Source organism: Aspergillus ruber, assembly GCF_000600275.1.
Source record: "Aspergillus ruber CBS 135680 unplaced genomic scaffold scaffold00008, whole genome shotgun sequence".
Lineage (NCBI taxonomy): Eukaryota > Fungi > Ascomycota > Eurotiomycetes > Eurotiales > Aspergillaceae > Aspergillus > Aspergillus ruber.
Genome location: NW_024467304.1, coordinates 1 through 21,436, shown reverse-complemented (window position 1 = coordinate 21,436; position 21,436 = coordinate 1). Strand labels below are relative to the sequence as shown.

At 47.7% G+C, this 21,436-nt stretch overlaps 9 protein-coding genes across 9 annotated transcripts; 3 read left to right on the top strand and 6 right to left on the bottom strand.

Moving 5' to 3' along the window:
- Window positions 1-2,236: 2,236 nt before the first annotated feature.
- EURHEDRAFT_350086 (uncharacterized protein) lies at window positions 2,237-2,607 on the bottom strand. Its single transcript, XM_040778431.1, has one exon. It carries the CDS (start codon window positions 2,497-2,499, stop codon window positions 2,302-2,304), a length of 198 nt encoding a protein of 65 aa, XP_040640025.1. The 5' UTR covers window positions 2,500-2,607; the 3' UTR covers window positions 2,237-2,301.
- A 195-nt stretch (window positions 2,608-2,802) lies between these two features.
- On the top strand, window positions 2,803-5,297 carry EURHEDRAFT_385202 (catalase). The gene is made up of 8 exons (XM_040779645.1): window positions 2,803-3,280; window positions 3,332-3,390; window positions 3,438-3,599; window positions 3,650-3,774; window positions 3,836-3,925; window positions 3,977-4,244; window positions 4,299-4,494; window positions 4,546-5,297. The coding sequence occupies exons 1-8, from the start codon at window positions 2,962-2,964 to the stop codon at window positions 5,073-5,075; spliced, it is 1,749 nt and encodes a 582-aa protein (XP_040640024.1). The 5' UTR covers window positions 2,803-2,961; the 3' UTR covers window positions 5,076-5,297.
- Window positions 5,298-5,712: 415 nt separating this feature from the next.
- On the top strand, window positions 5,713-7,494 carry EURHEDRAFT_410846 (putative aquaglyceroporin). Its single transcript, XM_040781462.1, has 3 exons — window positions 5,713-5,831; window positions 5,884-6,913; window positions 6,978-7,494. Exons 1-3 carry the CDS (start codon window positions 5,813-5,815, stop codon window positions 7,288-7,290), a joined length of 1,362 nt encoding a protein of 453 aa, XP_040640023.1. The 5' UTR covers window positions 5,713-5,812; the 3' UTR covers window positions 7,291-7,494.
- Window positions 7,495-8,231: 737 nt separating this feature from the next.
- On the bottom strand, window positions 8,232-8,864 carry EURHEDRAFT_452628 (uncharacterized protein; the record flags this gene model as incomplete). The annotated part of the gene is made up of 2 exons (XM_040784056.1): window positions 8,232-8,576; window positions 8,631-8,864. 2 exons carry the CDS (start codon window positions 8,862-8,864, stop codon window positions 8,232-8,234), a joined length of 579 nt encoding a protein of 192 aa, XP_040640022.1.
- A 1,066-nt stretch (window positions 8,865-9,930) lies between these two features.
- EURHEDRAFT_452858 (hexokinase) lies at window positions 9,931-11,477 on the bottom strand (the record flags this gene model as incomplete). The annotated part of the gene is made up of 4 exons (XM_040784070.1): window positions 9,931-10,764; window positions 10,834-11,241; window positions 11,310-11,335; window positions 11,387-11,477. The coding sequence occupies 4 exons, from the start codon at window positions 11,475-11,477 to the stop codon at window positions 9,931-9,933; spliced, it is 1,359 nt and encodes a 452-aa protein (XP_040640021.1).
- Window positions 11,478-13,390: 1,913 nt separating this feature from the next.
- EURHEDRAFT_410840 (uncharacterized protein) lies at window positions 13,391-13,759 on the bottom strand. The gene is made up of 2 exons (XM_040781461.1): window positions 13,693-13,759; window positions 13,391-13,634 (listed from the first exon to the last, which is right to left on the bottom strand). The coding sequence occupies exon 2, from the start codon at window positions 13,578-13,580 to the stop codon at window positions 13,416-13,418; it is 165 nt and encodes a 54-aa protein (XP_040640020.1). The 5' UTR covers window positions 13,581-13,634; window positions 13,693-13,759; the 3' UTR covers window positions 13,391-13,415.
- A 45-nt stretch (window positions 13,760-13,804) lies between these two features.
- Window positions 13,805-16,047, bottom strand: EURHEDRAFT_401424 (fungal specific transcription factor domain-containing protein; the record flags this gene model as incomplete). The annotated part of the gene is made up of 5 exons (XM_040780085.1): window positions 13,805-14,888; window positions 14,950-15,024; window positions 15,213-15,643; window positions 15,697-15,819; window positions 15,913-16,047. The coding sequence occupies 5 exons, from the start codon at window positions 16,045-16,047 to the stop codon at window positions 13,805-13,807; spliced, it is 1,848 nt and encodes a 615-aa protein (XP_040640019.1).
- A 1,639-nt stretch (window positions 16,048-17,686) lies between these two features.
- On the top strand, window positions 17,687-18,801 carry EURHEDRAFT_410838 (bZIP transcription factor). The gene is made up of 2 exons (XM_040781460.1): window positions 17,687-18,436; window positions 18,502-18,801. Exons 1-2 carry the CDS (start codon window positions 17,819-17,821, stop codon window positions 18,634-18,636), a joined length of 753 nt encoding a protein of 250 aa, XP_040640018.1. The 5' UTR covers window positions 17,687-17,818; the 3' UTR covers window positions 18,637-18,801.
- A 1,984-nt stretch (window positions 18,802-20,785) lies between these two features.
- Window positions 20,786-21,257, bottom strand: EURHEDRAFT_349592 (uncharacterized protein). The gene has a single exon (XM_040778430.1). It carries the CDS (start codon window positions 21,160-21,162, stop codon window positions 20,917-20,919), a length of 246 nt encoding a protein of 81 aa, XP_040640017.1. The 5' UTR covers window positions 21,163-21,257; the 3' UTR covers window positions 20,786-20,916.
- Between the last annotated feature and the right edge of the window lie 179 nt (window positions 21,258-21,436).

The window sequence follows — 21,436 nt, the reverse complement described above, 5'->3', positions numbered from 1 at the left end:
ATAATGGTATCAACAAAGAATTGGAACACAGGCCGCCCGAGCAAGAAGCTTGATCATCAGTGGGCGGGCCCCTTCCAGATCCTTGCAAAGGAGGGAAACGCGTTCCGGATTGATCTGCCAGACTCTATCAAGGTCCACCCAGTTATCAACCCAGAACACCTCCGAAGGGCCTCCACATCTGAACCCCTCCCCGGCCAGCACGCAGACGCACCACCACCGATCACTGTCAATGACCAAGATGAATGGGAAGTGGAAGAGATCCTTGCCTCCCGCCTGAGATACCGGAAACTGCAGTACCGAGCAAAGTGGATTGGTTATGACAACGACCTGAACTGGTACCCTGCCCGAGACTTCAAGAACAGTCCAGTGAAGCTGCAGATTTTCCACACGACGAACCCCGAAGCACCAGGTCCACCCTGTTGATTGCTTGAATGGCTCCGCGCGGCGGAAGATGAAGAGTTCCTGGATGACCATCCAGATGACGATTATCCAGTTCCGAAGGACTGAGGGCAGTCCTTCATCCGGAAGGGAGGGGGTAATGTCACGGAGTATGGGCATTCACCAACAACGCAAGATGTTTGTAAACTTTGGCCTGTTTGAATATAGGGCAGGAACCCCCTTCGCACACTAGATAGCGCAGCGCTGGCAGGCCCAGCTTCCTTCTTTCCTTCTCCATGTTAGTATTTCGATAGAGAGTCTACCAATAAATTTATATTGTTCGAGACTGTCACAAGCGCTTCTGGTTGAACATGGCAATGCACTACGGCCAGGGAGCCGCTGCAGCTATCATCAGAGCCCTTATGACGCAAATGGGATTTGCGGGCTATTTTCGGATTTCATGTTTATTTCTATACGACTGATGATAGACAAGACGTTGGAGAATGTGACGGGTGTTGGAGCGCTTCCACGGTGAGTTTGCCTTAGTATACACAAGGTGTCCTTAGAGGTTAATGCTGACGGGCTATGTAGGGCGTGGCCGGTTAACGAGCAGATCATTGATATTGTTCATAAGGCAGTCTTTGCGTTCGTGACGGGGTATTACACGGATAGATGGTTGCAAGGGCGATGAACTATCAGTGGGATGGAGATACTTTGAGCCGGGAACCAGAAATTTGTTGTAGCTATTCGAACAGGTACTATTACCATTATCTATTACCAGGGGTAGGAGCCTCCGGCGAGCACGCTGGATGAGAGCGCTGCCTCCAGCCCTCAGGATAATGAATTCTCACCTTCTTGTGGTGTCTGGTGTCAGTACTCATCATCTGCGTGAGGAAACCAAGAAGAATTCCCCTGTGGTGGTGATTGTGTGAATGTGTTGTTGTCCCTTAGTGCGCCCGCACCCGCCTGACTGCACAGAATGGTTGATGACAACAAGGAATAGATAAGGTTCCTGCCTGCCTTATCTCGCTATGGCCGTTGAATTATAATGCCATGACACGCTGCCATCATACTGCCATCTGATGGGGGATACAGCCTGTTGGTGAGCATCCCAGACCGGACGCGTCGATGACGCGTCTTCCATGCCATGATACATGTCTGCAAAAGGATGAAGATACTGAGGATTGCCTTGACCTTGTACTTCTGACGAACTCGTTTGAGAAGTGTTTTGACTACTTCACTCATGCCGATCTGCCTGCGGGAGACGCGCTGGTATCATACTGCCTACCTACCAACAACTAGCCACGCCGATATGCCTGCGACATGACTACCTACTCCGTGCCAAAATGCCTACAAGGATGACAGGATGGTATCGTACTATCATCTGATGGGGCCACAGCCTGTGGGCATGTCCCCGACCAGGCGTATTACCAACGCGCCCACCCTGTGTTGATTCTAGGCTATGAGACGAGAAGACAGTTGGGTTTCCCCTGACCTCATCATGCTATCCGACGACTCTGCTTGCAACGCATCTGACTCCCAGACTCGACCCGCCTGCGAGAGACACACTGGCACTGTACTGCCCAAATGCGAAGACTATGCTGGCATCACACTGCTCACCTGCCAACAATCAGTCGCGCGGCTGTGCCTGCGACTATCGACAATAGATTGTGCCGCTATGCCTACGATTGATTGGGCCAGTAGCGGCTGTGTTGTGGTACATATACCGAGTAGGCTCCCAGGTAAGGGTTTTGCTGAAGTTTTGCCCCCAAAACCGGGCGCCGTGGGTTAAATTCCCGCCGCCGACTTAAAATCTACCACGAAACGCTTGAATTTTACTAGCTCTGTCTAGTGTGGTCCTCAGACTCCTAGCTCACCTAGTTCCCGCGGGCAAGCAGCTTGAGCTGGCCAAGAATGCCACGATCATGAGGAGGGTATGGAAAACTGCAGGCGCCTCGAACCACAGCTATTGTAGCACCTAGAGGGATAACCTGCGATGAGTACTACCCAAATGCCCCACGCAAATAGGCGGAATGGGGTGAGGGAAAGGAAACTGAACAAACAAAGATGTATATAGAAACTAATTAGGAGCTTGTGTTCACGAGCTGCATTGTCTTTCATAGCCCATAGGGCTCGGTAAGGACAATAACTTGATTACTACTACCAGGGGTCGGATGATAAGAACAACCCGCCAGTGACAAGCCAAAGACACAATGTATTCGACCGCCGACTTGATTACGGGGATAGATCCATTTCAAAAGTCCCTTTTTGTTTAGAAATAAAAGCTTGTTCAACGTGTACTGGTAGTATGCCAGCTTCTTTGGACGTCATAGTGACGACTGCGCGACGAGCGAATCACCACCAACATTTTACTGTTCTTCGACCATCGTTTCCTGCTTTCGTACAATGCTTAAGAGCCTAGAACTGCATTCTAAGGGTCAAATAGACTATAGAACCGTCACTCTGACAGAACACTGACGTTGGGCCAGACCGATAGCAGCGAGACTGACTCATGAGGCATGGATTTATATCAGGGAAGCCTCTAGCTCATCATCGCACATTCGATGCCCAAATCGGCGGAATATGGCGACTCATCCACTTCAAGCAATCAGCCAAGCTGTCGGGACCACCGGCGGTGATCCTCGTCCCGTCCAACTCTCCTCCTTGTTCCAGGGCGCCAACGATGGCCCAGCAAAGGCGGCGGCCAAGCTAACAGGCGTTCAAGGCCCAGGCAAGCGAACAGACGATGGCCCCTATTTCACCAACAACGAGGCAATCCCTTTCCCTGACCCTGCTCATAGCAAAACCGCAGGCGGTCTGCCTCTGGCATCTGATGCCTTTCTGTTCCAGAAGCAGCAGCACTTCAATCGCTCGAAACTTCTGGAGCGCATGGTTCATCCTTGTTCGCTACGCCCCTTCTTTTGTATTTTGTTCTGGCAGCTAACCCTCGCAGGTGGAAGTGGTGCCTTTGGCCATTTCGAGGTTACCAAGGACGTCTCTAACCTGACCAAGGTAGGCTTCCCAGTGTCATACATAGCTAAATACTAAGATATACAAAGGCACACTTCCTGCGATCTCCCGGCATAAAGACCCCAGTATTCGTCCGGTTCTCCACCGTGACTCTGGGCCGAGAATTTCCAGATCTTGCCCGGAACCCACGGGGCATGGCCATGAAATTCTACACGGGCGAGGGGAACTACGACCTTGTTGGACTGAACTTTGTAAGGGCACCGAACCACGCTCACTTCAATGACTGACCCATATTGTGCAGCCCGTTTTCTTTTGTCGTGACCCTATCCAGGGCCCGGATGTTATACGATCGCAGGCCCGAAATCCGCAGAACTTCCTCTTGGATCATAACTCGCTCTTTGACCTGCTTGCCAATACTCCAGAAGGGTGTGCACCATCTACCATACCGCGCTGCAGTGTTTGAAGCTAGGTGCTGACGTATTTGTAGAAATCATGCGGGAATGATGTTTTTCAGTGACCATGGCACCCCAGTAGGGTGGAGAAACAACCACGGATACGGATGCCACACGTTTAAATGGTGTGTATACTGTGGTCTATTTAGAATGTCAATAATACTGACATTATACAGGGTGAATGCCAAGGGTGAATTTGTCTATATTAAATACCACTTCCTGGCAGATGGCGGGCAAAAGCAGTTTACTGCAGACGAGGCCTTGCGGCACGGCGGCGAAGACCCAGACTACTCAAAGCGTGATCTTTGGCAAGCGATTGAGAAAGGAGAGCAACTTACCTGGACTGCCCATGCTCAGGTGATGGAGCCAGAGCAGGCAGATCCTGAAAAGCTGGGCTTCGACCCGTTTGATGTGACCAAAGTCTGGCCAAAAAATCTTTTCCCGGTGCGTACCCTTTCTAAGCCACGTATGGCTGTGGACTTGACTAATGAGAAGCAGCTCCATGAATTCGGAAAACTGACCCTTAACAAAAACCCTGAAAACTTCCACCGTGACGTTGAACAGGCGGCCTTCTCCCCAGGAAGCATGGTGCCCGGCATCGAGGACGGCCCTGATGCACTTCTGCAGTTCCGCATGTTCTTCTATCGTGATGCCCAGTACCACCGAATTGGCGTCAACCTGCATCAGATTCCAGGTAAGGGCGAGTCATCACCTTGACGAGACTATCCACTAAAAGCGCGTCCAGTAAACTGTCCATTCATGGCGTCCTCCTATTCCTCACTCAATTTCGATGGCCCCCTGCGCGTCGACGCCAACCACGCCATGAACCCACAGTACGCACCCAACAGCTTCACGCACAAATTCCGGCCTGATACCGCCGAAGCTCCCTACCAGCTCGCCGACAATACAGTTGGCCGAAAATCACACTACTACCACGAAGGCAAAACATCTGAATATGACCAGCCTCGCGCACTGTACCAGAAGGTCATGGATGCGCGTGCCCGCCACCATCTCCACGAAAACACAGCGCGTCTGCTGAAGCTGGTCGAGTACCCTGAGATTCAGGTGAAGTACCTCGCGCAGGCCTTCCGGATTGCACCGGAATATGCAAGGGGCATCTACAATCTGCTCCCGGAAAAGACGTTCTCGTTCTCAGAGGTTGAGGAGCGGTCGGAAGGTGCGGAGCAAAATGGCAAGGACCCGAAGTTCTGTCCGAGCCTGAAGACGGATAAGTTGGCAGGGAAATGCCCTGCTGGGCCCGTGTACAATGTCTAAGGGTGTTTGCGCACCAGAATCGACTTGAATATTATTGTTAGGGAATATAAAGATGGTCTTTCACTGCAATGTAATGTATGACGGATCCTTCGCGTCGTGGCACATGTAATTTCTAGATTAACGATATATCCTTTACTGTACAATAGTGTCTGTATCGTTTACTAGCTCATCTGTGAATTCTACTGGCATTTTAAGATTGCCGCCGTCGCTATTATTGATGGCTTCAAGAGGCCATGACTACACAAGTTAGGCAACTTTAAGTAGAAGCAACTAAGGCCAGGAACGCCAACTATGCGAATACTACACACCCTGAGACAACGTATGATACTTAATATAAGTCTGCAAACGCAAGACGCCCTGATTTGCCACTGAGTTTTCTATGGGCCCCGCGCCCTCTATATATCTACTCGTCCTAGCCAGCACCAGCATAGCTCTAAACAAGTATTACGTGTACCAGGACGCTCATCCGTAACTAATCCGAGCAGGTTTCTCAATTGACCTATATTAGTCGACAATATGTATCAGAATGACGTCAACCTCACCTTCCCCTATTGAAGTGACCTGGCAGTTGTACCAGAGTTGTTCACGCTGGACAATGGTGACTTAATTCATGCCCTGGTCATCATCCAGGGAATGATAAAACCGTTGTTCCTGTCAGTCGGTGCACTTCCCCGTTCAGTCATTGAGTACTTAGTTTGATAGTTCACTTGCCGAGTTGCACCGTGGGTATATACAAGATGACCCATGACAGCCAAGGTACGGATTACATTCCTTATTGCCCATGGATCAATGCTGACATGCAGTGAAGAGCTTCAACCGAACCAAGGCTCTTCCTCTGGAACTGCTCCTCAATCTACCCAAGATGGCCAGGAACAGCAACAGGAAGAGCCCGGGCGGGACAGCAAAATGTTCTCCTTAGCCGGGTCCCAACCCCCATCACGAAACCAGCCAGTCGCCTATGTTGACCCCGAGTACACCCAGTACAACCCCCACTACAATGAGGAAAACCGTGAACCGGTATGGAGTTTAGCCCAACCACTACCTAGGGTCGTGCGCCCTGGAATGCGACCGGAAAGTGCGATCAAAGAAGAGGACAAAGAAGAGCAAGACAAGCCATCCAAGGACCATCAAGGGCCTGGCCCTGCCGCGCAAGAGCCACCAGCAGAGGTGCCACCCACTGATGAGCAGGAAGACCGTCCCGAAGCCAAAGTGGCCCGACCCGACGACCGGGGCTTTCACAACCGCTGGAGCAAATTGCGACACTTCTTCCGGCAGGAGCTGGCCGAGTGGATTGGCACAACCGTTGCTATAACTTTGGGCCTCTGCGCCAGTCAGTCCACCTACACCTCGAACAACCAAGCTGGCACCTACCCGTCAATCGCACTCACATGGGGCGCCGCCTACATGATTGGCATATACGTGGCAGGTGGCATTTCCGGCGGGCACCTCAATCCAGCCATTACCATCTCCATGTCCGTCTGGCGAGGATTTCCCCTCCGCAAGTGCCTGACCTACATTGTAGCACAGGTTCTCGGCGGCCTGACGGCGGGCGGACTCGCGTACGCCATCTACCATGACCAGATTGTCACAGCCGCCGCGACGAGAAAAGTACCCCAGAACCATTCCGCCGCCTTACAGGGACTGCTCACTTTCCCCAAGGACAATGTTCAGCCGGCAACCGCATTCTTCACCGAGTTCCTGGCAACGGCCGTCCTGGTCGGCTCGATCATGGCGCTGGGCGATGACGCCAACGCCCCGCCGGGCGCAGGCATGCAGGCATTTATCATCGCGATATTGATCAGTGCAATTTTTTTAGCCCTAGGCTACAACACTGGAGGGTAAGCTCGCCACCACAATGTCTGTCCTTGTCTGATTCTGAAGTGTAACTAACGTGTTATCCAGATGTTTCAACGGCGTGCGAGACTTTGGCCCTCGATTGGTAGCTGTCATGGCCGGCTGGGGCGGCCACGTTTTTCGGGACCACGACGTATGGTGGATCTGGGGTCCCTGGGCGGCCGTCATTACCGGAGGACTCTGTGGGGGATTTGCCTATGACTCTCTCATCTTCACCGGTGGCGAGAGTCCGGTCAATTATCCTCCACGACGGCGAAAGCGCGCGGCGCTCATTAAGGAGAAGAATATTCGGCGGAAATTGCGGTTCCGAAAGGGGAAAATTCAGGATATAGAGAAGGCGGTGCAAAAAACTGAGGAGTGACTACACTTGGGCATGAACATGAAGGGCCGTACGATGTACGTCGGCGGCCCAATTGACCAATTGGTCAGGATCAGTCAGAAGCTTTAATTCCTGCCCATTTTCGACGGGTGTCTATAATGATTTTCTTACGTACATAGTTCGATGACGGGCGCCAGGGTATCTGAATATAGCCCTCTACAATCAATCCCAGATGAAAAAAGGCTGCAAGGTGATAATTGTAAATATCCTGCTCCAGAATGTCATATCTTTGGATGGTCTCCTGAACGCGATCAACCAGCCCTTTATCAACTCAGGATCCTCACATTTGACACACTGGTAGTCATATTTGCAAGTATATTTGGATTTGAGCTCAGGACGGCGTCGAATAAACCGCTTAGCCCATAGCTCACCAATGGTGGCTTTCCCAGGGGATTTCAGCCGTGCAGATAGCAGTAATTGGGCAAGATAGCCGACATTTGATATCTGAAGAGGTAGGCCACGCTGATACATCTAGAATCCATCTACATAGTCTCTTCTTCAAGTTCTGGTAGTTTCCGACAATTGGTCGTCATTTCATGTCGAGAGGCCATTCCGTTCAGGCGATACATTAGTCCTTGGAATGACATCAAATGCCTTTGCAACTGCAGTTTTGGATTGAAATTGGCCTTGATTAAAAAAGGCCCCAATAGCTAGTTTTATTCGCTCCTCCTTGTCCACGATAAATATGATGATAAAAAAAGAAAATTAAAGAGTAGTATGAGGTGGGTTTAGGGGAAAGCCGCCGCCGACCGCGCAATTCGATAATATGCGCAACCCGGTGATAGATTACGTTGTCTAGATTTTATCAAAAAACCCGCCCCTACCTCTTGTTGAGCGTGCCTCGTTCGTACAGTATTTTAGATGCATAAAGGGAGTCATTGTAGGCCTCATAAAGCCCCGATCCTGAAGCATCACCAAGTAGTTCACTTAGTTGACGGGTTCGGCATACCAGAAGTATGCGGCCATTTTCGGAACAAATCGGTTAAATGGTCAATCGGCGCCGTCATAAGTCCAACTGCAGTCTCGAAGGGAGGCTTGTCAGGAGCAGTGGGGTGCGAACGCGACGGAACGAACATCTTAGTCCTGCCAAAGGAATTGAAAAGCTCTTCACTCTCCTCGGTTGCCAGGGCGTCTTCCAGTTTCAGGAGGTCATTGCTCTCCTCTTCCTTGATGTGCTCGGAAAGATCCTGCATCAGGGCTTTGATGGTAGATTCAAACTGGGGTTCTGAAGGTTCCATGTTCTGGAATTGCTTCAGTTGTTCTTTGACCTATGGCGCATCATTAGCTCGCTGTAAGACGAGGGGGGCCAAAAGCTGATTCACCGATTGATGCTCTTTACGGTCCTTGTCTGCCATAGCGCGGCCATCAAGGAGCTTCTTCTCGAATTGCGGGTAGACAACCAACTCCTCGCCGATTGAGTGACGGGCCAATTCCCAGGTGAATTGGTTTTGCCATTGGATCTTTTCTTTCTCAGTGTTTGCGTTAAGGACCTTGTTGTAATAGTCCTCGAGCTCGCGGTGGTCTGTCTTGATCGCGTCAATGATACGGGGCGCCATGGCGACGGATGAATGGGATATTGGGCGGCGTTGATTTGAAAATGTTAACTGCTCTAGAGACGTGCGAGTAGATTGTAAGAGACGGCGGGCTGTCATTTCGAAATGTAGAACAAGGTTACAAGCGCACAGGTGCAAACATGAATGACTAGTATCGCTTATAAGCGCAGTATGTAGCAGGACGTCATTGTGAGACATACTGTCTCCCACTGTGGCTGCAATGGCCTAGCCAGTGAGTGTATCGCGATCGAGACTTGAAAGGGAGGCATGATTGTGGGACCCTGGTTGAACTGCAGATGTGGATGGCTGCCCACTCAGGCTCAAGGTTTTATTCAGCGTCATCATCACAACGTAATGAAGCCAATTGTAAGATTTATTACTCTCCACGTGGAGTTGACGTGCTGGAATCTGGTCCACAGAAAATACAGCAATGATTGACCGGGATCCGAATCATTGGCGGGGTTTGTGTGATGACTCCATCAACATAGTATCATTCCTGTTAACACTCGGCGTGCGTATGGTAGTAATATCCTGATCACTGACTCAGAGTATTTTAGCGTGATGAGATCTGATAGGTCGGATCAAAGGGATAACATTAGTCCGACTAGCGAACCTCCGATATATGGCCAGCGTTCGCCACATATAGAAAGACAAGCACTCATCAAGCACTCAAGCACCCGTGTACTCTAGGCTACATTAGATAGAGTATATCAATCGTTCGTTTTAATTGGGTCTTCTACATATAGGCCTCGTGCAGTCGGATAATCGACTCCTTCGGTTTCCCCTGAACCTCCGACGGAACCCATTTCATAGCGGACAGCGATCGGAACCAACGTTAGACGAAAGTATCTTGGAATGCCGAAGTACACCAAGATGGTATTTAGGTCACACAACTGCCAAGCCAACTGCGTTAAGCACTCTTCACTTGCACATCCTGAAAAAGAATTCTAACTAATCTGCAACTGACAGCAAATCTAGTGGGATTCCACATAATACGACCCCCTTCCAAAATGCGCAGATCCATCATTCACCTAAATGTGGCGGTTTGATTTTGGATTATGTTACCTATTTATCTAACTGAGGTACCACCGTCACTCGACAAGGCTGCTATCAATGCTGCCCCGACACCCGAGCCATCTTCGGCCAGACAGAGTTGCACTGGATCCTCCGAATCCTTCGGCCACTCTAGGATCTCCCGCAAAGCTGTAGCCGCCCGCTGCTGAAAGCGAGGGTATTTACTAAATGCAGAACCATCTACTCCAACCCGGCATTGCTTAATACCTCGTTTCTTGCAGATAGCAGCTATGCCACAAGCATAGAGTCGCGCCGCCCGGGTACAGACAATTTCCGCCACACGGCAGCACACCCAAAGCTCCCACTCGGGAGGTTCTATCCCCAACACTTCTTTTAGAACAATGCGTGTTTTCGCTATGCGTTCCGGGAGTGACTCATCCTCTTCCATTTTGGAGAGACAGGACGATTCCATTGAATGTCTCTGTTGCAGGCGGTGGACTTCCAGACCACTTAGGAAATCAACCGTTTGATGCAGGTGGCAAAGGATCAAGCGAACGAGTTCACCAATGTATTGACCAGCCACCATCTTTTCGTAGGTCTGTTGACCTGGTCGTGGAGATAGGCGATCGATTTCTTCGTCAAATGATGTTCGGGGAAGTGTCTGATGGCTGTTATCGAAGGCACCATATTCAGTATTGATAACCACATTCATATCAGTGGAAAACTCTCTGGGACTGATCTTGGAGATGCAGTTCTTCTCTTCCATATAAGCGGCATTGCAACCAGTACCAAAGATGCTTCCAACCTTGGTGTTGCCATCTTTATAGGCAGAGGCAATCAGTGTGCCTGTGGTATCATTGACTAGGGCAACCACCCGGATGGGCAAGTTCTGTCAAAATAAGTGAGCATGTCTCTATAGCTTTCGCTGTTGCTCATCACCTTGATAAGCCAGACTTACCCTCCTCTGCAGGACATTCTCTAACTCAGCGACAACATTTTTACCTTCCACACCAGAGATATTTAAGCCCTTGGTCCAGCGTTGCAGGAGGCCATGTCGGATATTATGTTGAGTCACAGGATAAGAAAAGGTGAAAGCCAAGGGAAGCTCTTTTGAACTTTGATGCAGCCCACGCTGTTGAAGGAAATCCTGCAGGCAATCCGCAATGTAATCCCAAAGCTGGCTTCCAGTGCCAGTTTTTAGATTTTCTGACAGCATATATTTGTCCTGTGTAATTTTATATCCACCTTTTTCCTCTGTCAGAAGCACGTCGCAAACGCGGAGATTTGTTCCGCCTATGTCAACAGTCAAGTATCGGCCTGTCTCATTACCGGTTGGGAAGCGAGTGACCCACGTCACATTCATCGGCTGTCATAGCAGATTAGTTTGGGGGTTGCAATGAGTTTTTATGCAAATGCTAGAGGCTCTTAACATACAATGTCACTGTCATCTGAGGTGAGACCTAAGCATCATTAGTCCAGTGGCGCGGTAATTGTTTTTATAAGTAACAAACCTTTTTCGAGCTCTTTCACAAGATGGTCGGTTATATACTGGAGATTGTTCGTGTCAACAGTGAACAGACCCTGGATGTGCTCAACATTCATGGCCAATTGTCGGGGAATATCTGCCCGAGCATATCAGTCCCCCTGCCGCCTTCATGTGAAGGAGTCGTCTCACCATCACCTACCTGCGAAGCCTTCGTCCACCCCTATGGGCACATGCGGTTCTTTCATGGTGTTTGGCTTTTGAGATTCACTGCGGGTGACTTGAATCCAAGGATGTATGCTTGTGATTGACTCGTGCGAGGAGAAATGAAAAAGGATACTATATATTCTGCAAAGACATGGCATGAAGTCTCCCTGTGGCTTCAATATGACGTACTCAAATTTTGCTAGATAATCTATTCCTCAACTTCCAGTGATCGCCATCGTCAATATTGGAAACCAGCATACCAGCTTCACAGACAGAGTATCTTTCATGAATTGCCAAGTTCTCCTTGCTAACTGGGCTGAGAATAGAAACTTACGGGCATTGTAACTCCTGAAAGGTTTCCCGCCCGATTGCAACTATTCGCAATGTTAGTCATTCTCATTATAGGTTTGGCTGCCTTTACACTTTGGCTCGATGTGCTTTATCTCCAGAGAGAGCAATTCTGCATTTGAGTGGCTCCATACAAACTTGTTCGACAATCGCCACCCATTGGTGGCGTAAAGATGATGTAGGTACTGTCACGGCGCTCTACTAGGATAATGGAACATCCAACTCATGGGTTCCACCTAGGTAGCTATCGACGAGAATAATCAACACGAAGAAGGAAGAAAGGAGGTGACACCGAATTTATCAACAAAGTAAACTGATGAAAGTCGAGGTGGATCGATAGTTGGTCCGATTACCGAGGCCGACAGATCCCTCATCTACGGACACACACACACTCGTTTAGATAGCTAAGCACTCATTCTACCATCTACGGTGTCTATAGATATCATTGTCACCCTCCGTGTAATCTGAATTTCCTCATAACCTCGTGCAGTCCGGATAATCGACTCCCCGACTTCCCCGACTCGGAGTTAGCCGCCTTATTGGTTTATCCGTTTCAAGACTCCCCGCGTAATCACGTGAGATTAGTGCCTTAGGTATCTGTAATACCCGCATACAAACGGGTAAGTCAACTCCAGCTAACTGCTTGGTAAGTGGCTTCTAAATGCTGCTGCCACTGTAGAACGGTGATGGCTCTGTCAAAATTCAGTATTGAGAAGATTTTTGCCGTGTGCCCGACTGTTCCAAAGCTCAGGTAAGTGGTTGCAGACTGGTTGTTGAGTACTTACTAACTGGTTGGTGGTTGATTAGAAGCGCTACACAGCAACAAACAATCTCCACACGCACATTAAGTCGCATGAAGGTGTGGAACTCCAGGAGGGGAATGCTGGGGGTCGGGCCGCGCAAAAGGTGATTGACAAGGCTGTGTGTGAGTGTGTCGCAACCTGGCTTCCCTTGTATCGTACCTAGGGTTCTAGTTAGTTTAGAGTGTCACGGACGGCCCCGTGACCCCGCCCCGAACCCGCCCCGCTGATTCTTGGGGCGCCCCGTTGGGGCGGGCTGAGTTGGGGCAGCGGGGTTTGGGGGTGCCCCAGGGCCCGGTTAAGCCCCATTACAGAGCCAAACATATAGTATTGTATGGTATCTATACTGTGTAATGATTACATGCTTACTCTGTACGCTGTGCTCCTATGGTTGCGAGTTACCCTATTATTTTATGAAGAATCATGTTATGCTCCGATGAATTTTGGCCTTGATGATAATTTCTAACTGCGGTAAGAATGCCTTGGAATTTTATATAACTATCTTGAAATCCTCGAAACTCCCTACATCTTCTGGTGTCGACAATGAAGGGGAATGTGACAGTCTCGAACAATATAAATTTATTGGTAGACTCTCTATCGAAATACTAACATGGAGAAGGAAAGAAAGAAGCTGGGCCTGCCAGCGCTGCGCTATCTAGTGTGCGAAGGGGGTTCCTGCCCTATATTCAAACAGGCCAAAGTTTACAAACATCTTGCGTTGTTGGTGAATGCCCGTACTCCGTGACAGTACTGGTCAAAGACCCATTGGAGCTTCCTAGCACAGTCAAGCATCAAGAAAGTAGAATTCCAGCGCGTGTGAACATCTTGAACTGGAAAAAGCTTTGGCACTGCAGTCTGTAGAGCCATAAAAGCTTCCCGGCGCTGTGGACTAGCATTGATGAACACAGCTAGCCCATGAATCTAGATATAGTAGTAGTTAGCACTATCAAGGAAGTGTAAGATACTAAGCTAGACTTACCTTCTTTAAAGTTTGTTGGTTTTGATCATATCACACATCAACGCAATAAGCCAGTGGTAGCCAGTCGCGCATTAGGCGAACCATATGAGCAACTCAAACATTTCTGTTACAATCACGAAGCAGAAGGAACACCCTCAAGGCCAAGGTCCTTGGACAATGCGATACGGTGGAGTAGCTTGGAGCAGACCTCAAAGCTCGGTCGACATGCAAGGTCATGGTTTGCTATGTGGTGGAGCCAGCAGAGTGCCTTTTTGCAGCTTGAGAAAACTGCACTGAGAGATTCAGTTGTATCCATTTCGCTTGTTTGCTCACTGCCTAGGCCCGTCTGCACAGGCGCGGAGTTGACGCTGAGATGAACAAGCAAAACATTTATTGCTTGTATAATGAAGTGCCGCATTGTCCACCAAGGTGATATGGTATAAAACCACTGTTGACTAGGCTCGTCTGGTAAGACTGAAATAAGTAACAGCGCCGAGCGCAAACAGGTGATAGCCGCATCATTGCTGAAATGACTTCTAGGAAATTCGAAATCACTGTTCTTTCGGAGCCCAGATCGTGAGAGGCATGGGCGGTTGATCAGAATGCGAGTGCTATAATAGTACAAAGCAAGACCGACTTGTTCGCGCGTTGAAATATGTTGGAGCAGCTCACCCTCGCTATCAGCAAAAGCGAACGACGTATGAATGGTGGACAACCATTGAGTCAGCTTTTGTGAATATAGCTTGATTGAACTTTCTACTTGGTCCCACTCCTTCCACAGTGTAGGCACTCCATATATGCGACTGCTAATCATGCTGGCTATGTGTGACAGGTCCATCTGATAGGTGAAGTAAAGTGATGAGTTTGGTCTGATTGACTGTAGCTGTTCAAACCGTGCTTTCGTCTGCGAATTGTTTTCAAACAAAGTCCAGTTTGCAATTCTCTCACGCTCTGAATCATCATTGAGAAACCGAGACGCTGGGAAAGATGAGAATGAGCATTCACTGTAAGGGAAAGGCGGATGAACAGAAAAGGTTCCATTCAAGCTTGATGGTCTTCCAGTCATAGTCGCAAGGGAATGTTCAAGCATGAATATTGAGCACCAAAGGCGACACCGTGACTCTTTGCATATGGAATCTGTCTTGTCATCTACATTACGCAGATTGATTCCAAGAGCGATTGCTGAGCTCGATGCAATACGTATCATCTTCCAAGCTCTGGAACGTTGTCAGTTAGACCGCTGTTTACAGTAATTGAGGGCAAGTAATGAGAGCTCACCTGCCAACTTGTGATTGTACAAGAAAGTAGAACGCGATCAATGCTTCAATCTGTACTAGCTGAAGGTCTGAATGACTGTATATGATGTTCTCATTTGCACTCAGCATTCTCGCTCTGGAGTAGAAAACCCTATCTTCAGTCCCACCATGCATTTCTTTTCCAACCACCGCGCAATATCGAGAAGCAATCGCGAATATCATGTTCAAAATAGAAAGCCACTTATTTCCGGTCTTGGATATGGCTTAGCATAGAACCGCTCATACTGAGACAAGAAGAGCGACCTTCGAACAATGGAAAAGTGAATATTGACAAAGTTGAAATAGATATCACAGTACTTATCAGCTGTATGTCTCGGTGGCAAATCATACAGGTTTAACTGCTTGGACTTAAGCATCAGTGCCTCATTTGCATGGTAGCACTCAGAGGTAATATGGTTTTCATGCGAAGTTCCTGAGCTGGTTTGCCTGGGTAGTGCATGCCCTGGACGGCTGCAACTCTCAGTTTCAATATGCAAGTTTTGTAACTGCGATAGCTCGGAGGTTTTCTCTAAAAAACCCGTTGCTCTGCTTTCTTCATTTCGGCTGATGTCTTCATTTATGACGCCTTCGGCGTCGGAAGACCACATTGATCGATATGAGGAGCTGCTGTCTTCATGACTGAGACTGGGAGCATCTTTGCTTTGCTTTGTTTGGGGCTATATACTCTGGTCAGATTGGCTTGTTTATTCTGCTGGATGCGATAACAGACCTCTAACACCTGGTTGATATCATCAACGATATAGCCCGCTCTTTCAGAAAACTTGAGCAGCAAAAACTTGTATTTTTCATTCTGCTTCTTCAATTGCTGAAACTCCTCCTTGTTTATCTCTTGCTTGGACAAAGGATAAATGCAATCAATCTTCATACTCAGACAATGCCTACAAGGCTTCTCGCCGCTGCAACGGATTTTGCGATCGCGGCATACCTGACAGGCACGCCTGGCTCGTTGGCGATGTTGTGATGGTAGTAGGGGGCCAGCGCGCGGAAGGATGACTCTGTCTGCACTGGGGTTGAAGGAGGAAAATACAGCTTGAGATGAGGGTTTTAGCAGAGGATCCATGATGTTTGCCAATGACACGAGGAACGGTTGTTTGTTCCTTGAGAAATATGAGTGGCGAATGGGGTATAAATAGTCAGATGTGGGGCGGGATTTTCATAACAAACCAGTTATTCAATGCAGACAAGCTGTTGAAGTAATGCATCTTCATCAAGTTCTCATATAAGGAAGTTCATCTGTAGACCCATGACTGGCCTCATTGGCGCCCTTACTGTAGTACTATTCAATCATAATTGGTGACAATGATATCCGGTATTACATTGTAATCGAGCTACGCTTGAAATATGATTTCTCATATTGACTGTTATCATTGCCTTCTATCATTGGGTCATAAGAATTACCGACCTCTTGATATGCCCTGGATAAAGACTATTCAGTTGGATCTGCCCATCTCTTCCTTTCTGGAGAAGACCCAGCCCCTCATCCTGTCACGGAAAGATCTGTAGACCGAACCGCCGCTCTATGGATGAGTTGTAATCTGGGTTGCCATTTCCTTATTGGCATTCATACAGCAAGAATTAGACAAATTAGCAGAGCGCCCCAAGCAATAACCGCACAATCCCATCATATTAGGTCCCGCGCTCAGCTGGTTCATTATTGGCTCTGCAGCGCCGCTCCATACCAAGAAATGCCAGGGATTCGTATTGCTTATGACCAATAGGAGTAGTGCCGCAAACGGGGGCATGGATGTAACAATACTAGCCATGACTGCGGCTGCAAGCGGAGGATCAGCGAAAATTCAGTCTTTGAAATAACACAACAGAACTGTTGATGCCTTTAAAGCCCTTTACAACCAATCAGTAATACATAACACCTTCAAAATCCTGTCACAACAATCGACATTGAAAATCCCACCCTTTCGGCGGAAATAAATGGATATGAATATCCGACAGGGGTGGTTGATGAAAGTAAATGGAAACGAGCCGGTAACTCTATGTTTCACTGTCAAGCCTATTGGGTGGATATCAGAGCTCGGTACAATTGTTATGCCACGTCTTCCGGAATATAATCATAAATTGAAACTGGTTGGTCTGAGGGTTTCAGTCCATTGTGATTAGTGGAAGAGAAAGCCGTTGTGACAATACCGGGGGAAAATCCAGTAAATCTATGGTTGACATCAATGACATTTACTGTGGAACAACTCCGCCTGCTTTTTGGTAATAGTCTCTTCATAGGATGGAAATCTCATAGGGTCCCCTAGAAGACTGTTTCTAAACTCAGAGTGTAACACAAAGCCGTCTCCCCGCTTCCCATTGCATTGGCTCATTGGGTCCATGATTCATTGATGTCAACTGCTCTGAGTATCAGTACTCGTGCAGCATCATTGTCCGGTTTGTGCTCTCTGCCCCTTAGGATGCTAGTAACAAGCAATTAAATTATCATAACAATCATGGCTTTATGATTTCTTTTCGGTTCCAGGATAGTGGCGGGGTTGATATCATATTTGCTGAGGATTTTTGAAATCAGCGAAAATGGGGATCTTCAATTACCCAATGACGAAGCTCAGTATCTTATCAAATAATGTAGTAATGGACATTCCCACTCTAGACTGCTGATTGGCTTCCAATATTCTATCTCACACTTCCGGCTGTTGTATAGCTTGTCCCAAAGATACAGGGTGTTCTAGTCCAGAATTTATTTAAGACGTTTTTGCCTGGGTTATTGTGGCCTTGATTGTTTGTTCTACAATCTGTCACTGTGAAGTCACAGTCCTGCAATCTGAAATTCTAGTATTCATGCACATTTCCTAGACCTTTGCCTCTTACCACCTGTCATGTCCTCCTCTGTTGACATTCAACCATCATGCATACCCATCAGTGATTCTTGGAGTCCCGCCCTCAATCTTTCGCCTTCAAGTGGTCCGCTTGGGTTTTGTGATTTGATGTCATCGGCTTTCCCAGCACAAGATCTTCAAATCAGTCAGGATTTGTATGTTCCCGGTTGGAAATTGGACTCGATTCGTGATAGCGATCAGTCAATTCTGGAGAATGAAACAAACGTCCCTCCCCAAATGCCACTGTGCGTCAACTACTTAACTGAATGGAATAATTGCGAATTGTCCGATAACGGCTCCCTACCTGCTACGGATAACAACTGCCTCAAGAACCGGCCTGGTGTGACAAAGCCAGCGCAGATAGCCGGAGAAGGTGCATCACGGGAGAGGTTTCTGGAGCGAAACCGTCAGGCAGCCAGCCGATGTCGACAGAAGAGGAAAAAACACATGCAGCGCCTGGAGTCTCGGTTCAAGGAGCAATCAGAGAAGCATCAGCAGCTCCAATCTGAATTTCGGTGCCTCCGATTGGAGATTCTCAGTCTCAAAAACGAGGTGCTGAAGCATGCGGACTGTACAGATAATCATATTACTAATTATTTACAGCAGATGGTCGAGAGAGTAAGTCTACCAATGATGATGAGTTGTGTGCTGCACAATTGAAAATTTAAGCTAAAAGATTATAGACCAAGGTGCACTGTCGTGAACAACAAGTAAAGATATCCAGTGTTTGTAACTCCTCAGGCCTGGACCATTCAACAGAATCGCTCAACGAATGTTCGCCAAATGCAGATTTAGATGAATTTCTCATGTCAGAATGATGGCATTTACTTCTCCGAGACTGCTTGGTCTTGAGCATCTCTTTTTACATAGATATAATAAGTGTCTTCTATCAATAATTTGTTGTATTAAAGTGTGGTAAATAAGTCGCTTGTCATGTTCCTGCTGAATAGTGGTCTTGGCTGTTGTAAGTGTTACGCGTGTCATGGGCTTGAAAACTAGTAGATTTAGTATGTAGAATTTAATGCAATATCCGACGATTCAAATTTATGATCGCTGCAGCAAGTACGAGTTATTCGCCATTGTGAACCAAATAAGCTACTTGCTGTCTGTCAAATTTTAACTACTAATACCACCCTGCCAGATCCTCGAAGCGAATTCACTTTACCTAACCAAGTGTGACGGCCTGGTCATGTTGTCTGGCTATCAAGTGAGATGCAGTTGTTTGCTTTGTTGATAAATACAGTGTCACCTCCTTTCTTCCTTCCTCATGTTGATTATTCTCGTCGCTAGCTACCTAGGTAGAACCCATGAGTTGGGTGTTCCATTATCCTAGTAGAGCGCCGTGACACCAAGTGTGAGGGCACCGGTAAGAATCACCACATCCCATGAGAACTAGCTTTCCCTAAACCATCTCCTACATAAAATATTCAACTTATTTTCGGTTCAGCTTCGTTTAAAGACTTCCATGGAAGCTTACAATTTGACTCACAAAGATCCACTCCGCAAACGAGCAGTGACGGTGGTCGAGAAGATAGCAGCGGATGCAATTGCCCGCCACTGCGAGACTATGGGAGTACTACACCCAGGACAGATGGGAAGTCGCAAGCAGCGAAGTGCAATCGATGCAGTGGCATGTCTAATACAGAACACCCACAAAGCCTGGAAACTCCGGCAGCTGGTGGGAGCGCTATTCCTTGATGTAAAAGGAGCATTCGACCATGTGAATCCAAGGCGACTGATAACTCGACTGATTGAGTTCAACCTGGATGGGGACCTGGTCCGATGGGTTCAGTCCTTCCTGACTGACAGATGGGTTCAGCTGCAGATTGACAACACACAGTGCCCAGCACACCCAATCAACTCAGGAGTGCCACAGGGCTAGGCTGCGGCAGCATCCAACAGATCATATGATATCCAACTATCACATCCGCAGATTGCGGACTTGGATGCCAATTTGACATTCAACCATCCGCAGCGATGAGACTTGGATGTCCAACTCGATCTGTTGGATATCCAAAAGATATCCAACAGTATATCAAACACTACAAATATGCCAAGGCTCATGACCTAGAGGAGACTGCATAGATTATGCATTCTTCGCGGTATTTTTGACGTATTCAGTGTGTAACTGATTTCCTCGAAATCATTCTGGGAACTATTTCTTTATTTAATGCATTTTGGTCGAGATGGTGGTCAAGCAGTTCTTTATTTAATGATTTCCGAGGAAATAAGCTGGAAAGGAATTCTTTGGTAAGATTGATTTCAGATGAAATGCAGTTCCTTTGGTCTTTTCTGCAGAGAAAAATTCTTACTACTATTACAGTCTATCAATCTCAAATCCATCCGGCAGCTTTGGCTTCTTCCGAATTCTGCCTGACCGCGCCTGCGTGCTCCTGTTACAGACCTAGCCACTGTCGGAATATAGAGGTTCCTTACCGAACAATACCAACTGATGCCTGATTGATGCCTTGCTGATATCATATGGCGCAAAGCAGCGTATTTACTCTTCTATTACTGCTTTTGAAACTGCACAATCGCTTAGTATACTCTATAAGGTATTTACGGTCGTATATAGGATCCTAGCTAGCACACTTTTGCAAGAATTAGAGACCTCAACCATATACGCTTGATACGTACTTCCAACCCTGACTAAGCCACATTTCCGACAGCCACATCAGTCTCACGTGACTATGCGGGAAGTCAAGGCAGAATCATTGGACCATAGGCAATGATGGAAATGCAAGAAGAGACAAGGATCAGGCTGATATCTGATCATATCCGTCACGTGATCGTTTATCACGTATACTCCTATGATCTATGATAGCGGCAGTATATCCAGTATACCATCATGACTGACTGTTATTGGCTATACCCAATATACCGTGGAGGCACGGTATAGAAATGATATACAGGCGGACAATATATAAGGACACTCATTCATGTACTTAGTTTAGTTCTTCGCAATCAATTCAGTTAATCAAGCATTGGTTACCTTCTAGTTTCTGACTCGTCCGCACTTAACCAACAACCCAGCATACGTGCTCGGTTGACCTTGTTTCTCTATTCGTTACCTTTACCGATTCTACCTGTTGACTACCTTACGGAGCCTGGAGGGGGCGAGATACCTTCGACGTGATATACAGAGGACCTGGATGGTCATTGAGCATATGAGTGCTTGGAAGACACTTAGGGTAAGTGTCCTGTCTCGAAATACAACTAACTAGAACCCTAGGTACGATACGAGAGGAGCCAGGTTGTGACAGGTAAGTGTCCTGTCTCGAAATACAACTAAGTAGAACCCTAGGTACGATACGAGAGAAGCCAGGTTGTGACATCATGTTCATGCTCTTTCCAAAAGAGACGAGGGTGCCCCTTGGTAAGTCCTAAGGAATGGGTTAGTATTAGAATAGCATAATGGATAGATGTGCTAACCTTTAGCGAGATATCACGTGATCTCATCCTCTGTGTCGGAATATAGAGGTTCCTTACCGAACAATACCAACTGATGCCTGATTGATGCCTCGCTGATATCATATGGCGCAAAGCAGCGTATTTACTCTGCTATTACTGCTTTTGAAACCGCACAATCGCTTAGTATACTCTATAAGGTATTTACGG

Coding starts and splice junctions, on each gene's coding strand:
- EURHEDRAFT_410846 (XM_040781462.1), top strand. Junction 6,914..6,977: donor CTAGGCTACAACACTGGAGG/GTAAGCTCGCCA, acceptor CGTGTTATCCAG/ATGTTTCAACGGCGTGCGAG.
- EURHEDRAFT_410840 (XM_040781461.1), bottom strand. CDS start 13,580: ATGGCTCTACAGACTGCAGTGCCAAAGCTTTTTCCAGTTCAAGATGTT.
- EURHEDRAFT_410838 (XM_040781460.1), top strand. CDS start 17,819: ATGTCCTCCTCTGTTGACATTCAACCATCATGCATACCCATCAGTGAT. Junction 18,437..18,501: donor TACAGCAGATGGTCGAGAGA/GTAAGTCTACCA, acceptor AAAAGATTATAG/ACCAAGGTGCACTGTCGTGA.
- EURHEDRAFT_350086 (XM_040778431.1), bottom strand. CDS start 2,499: ATGAAAGACAATGCAGCTCGTGAACACAAGCTCCTAATTAGTTTCTAT.
- EURHEDRAFT_349592 (XM_040778430.1), bottom strand. CDS start 21,162: ATGAACATGATGTCACAACCTGGCTTCTCTCGTATCGTACCTAGGGTT.
- EURHEDRAFT_385202 (XM_040779645.1), top strand. CDS start 2,962: ATGGCGACTCATCCACTTCAAGCAATCAGCCAAGCTGTCGGGACCACC. Junction 3,391..3,437: donor ACGTCTCTAACCTGACCAAG/GTAGGCTTCCCA, acceptor AGATATACAAAG/GCACACTTCCTGCGATCTCC. Junction 3,926..3,976: donor GGATGCCACACGTTTAAATG/GTGTGTATACTG, acceptor GACATTATACAG/GGTGAATGCCAAGGGTGAAT.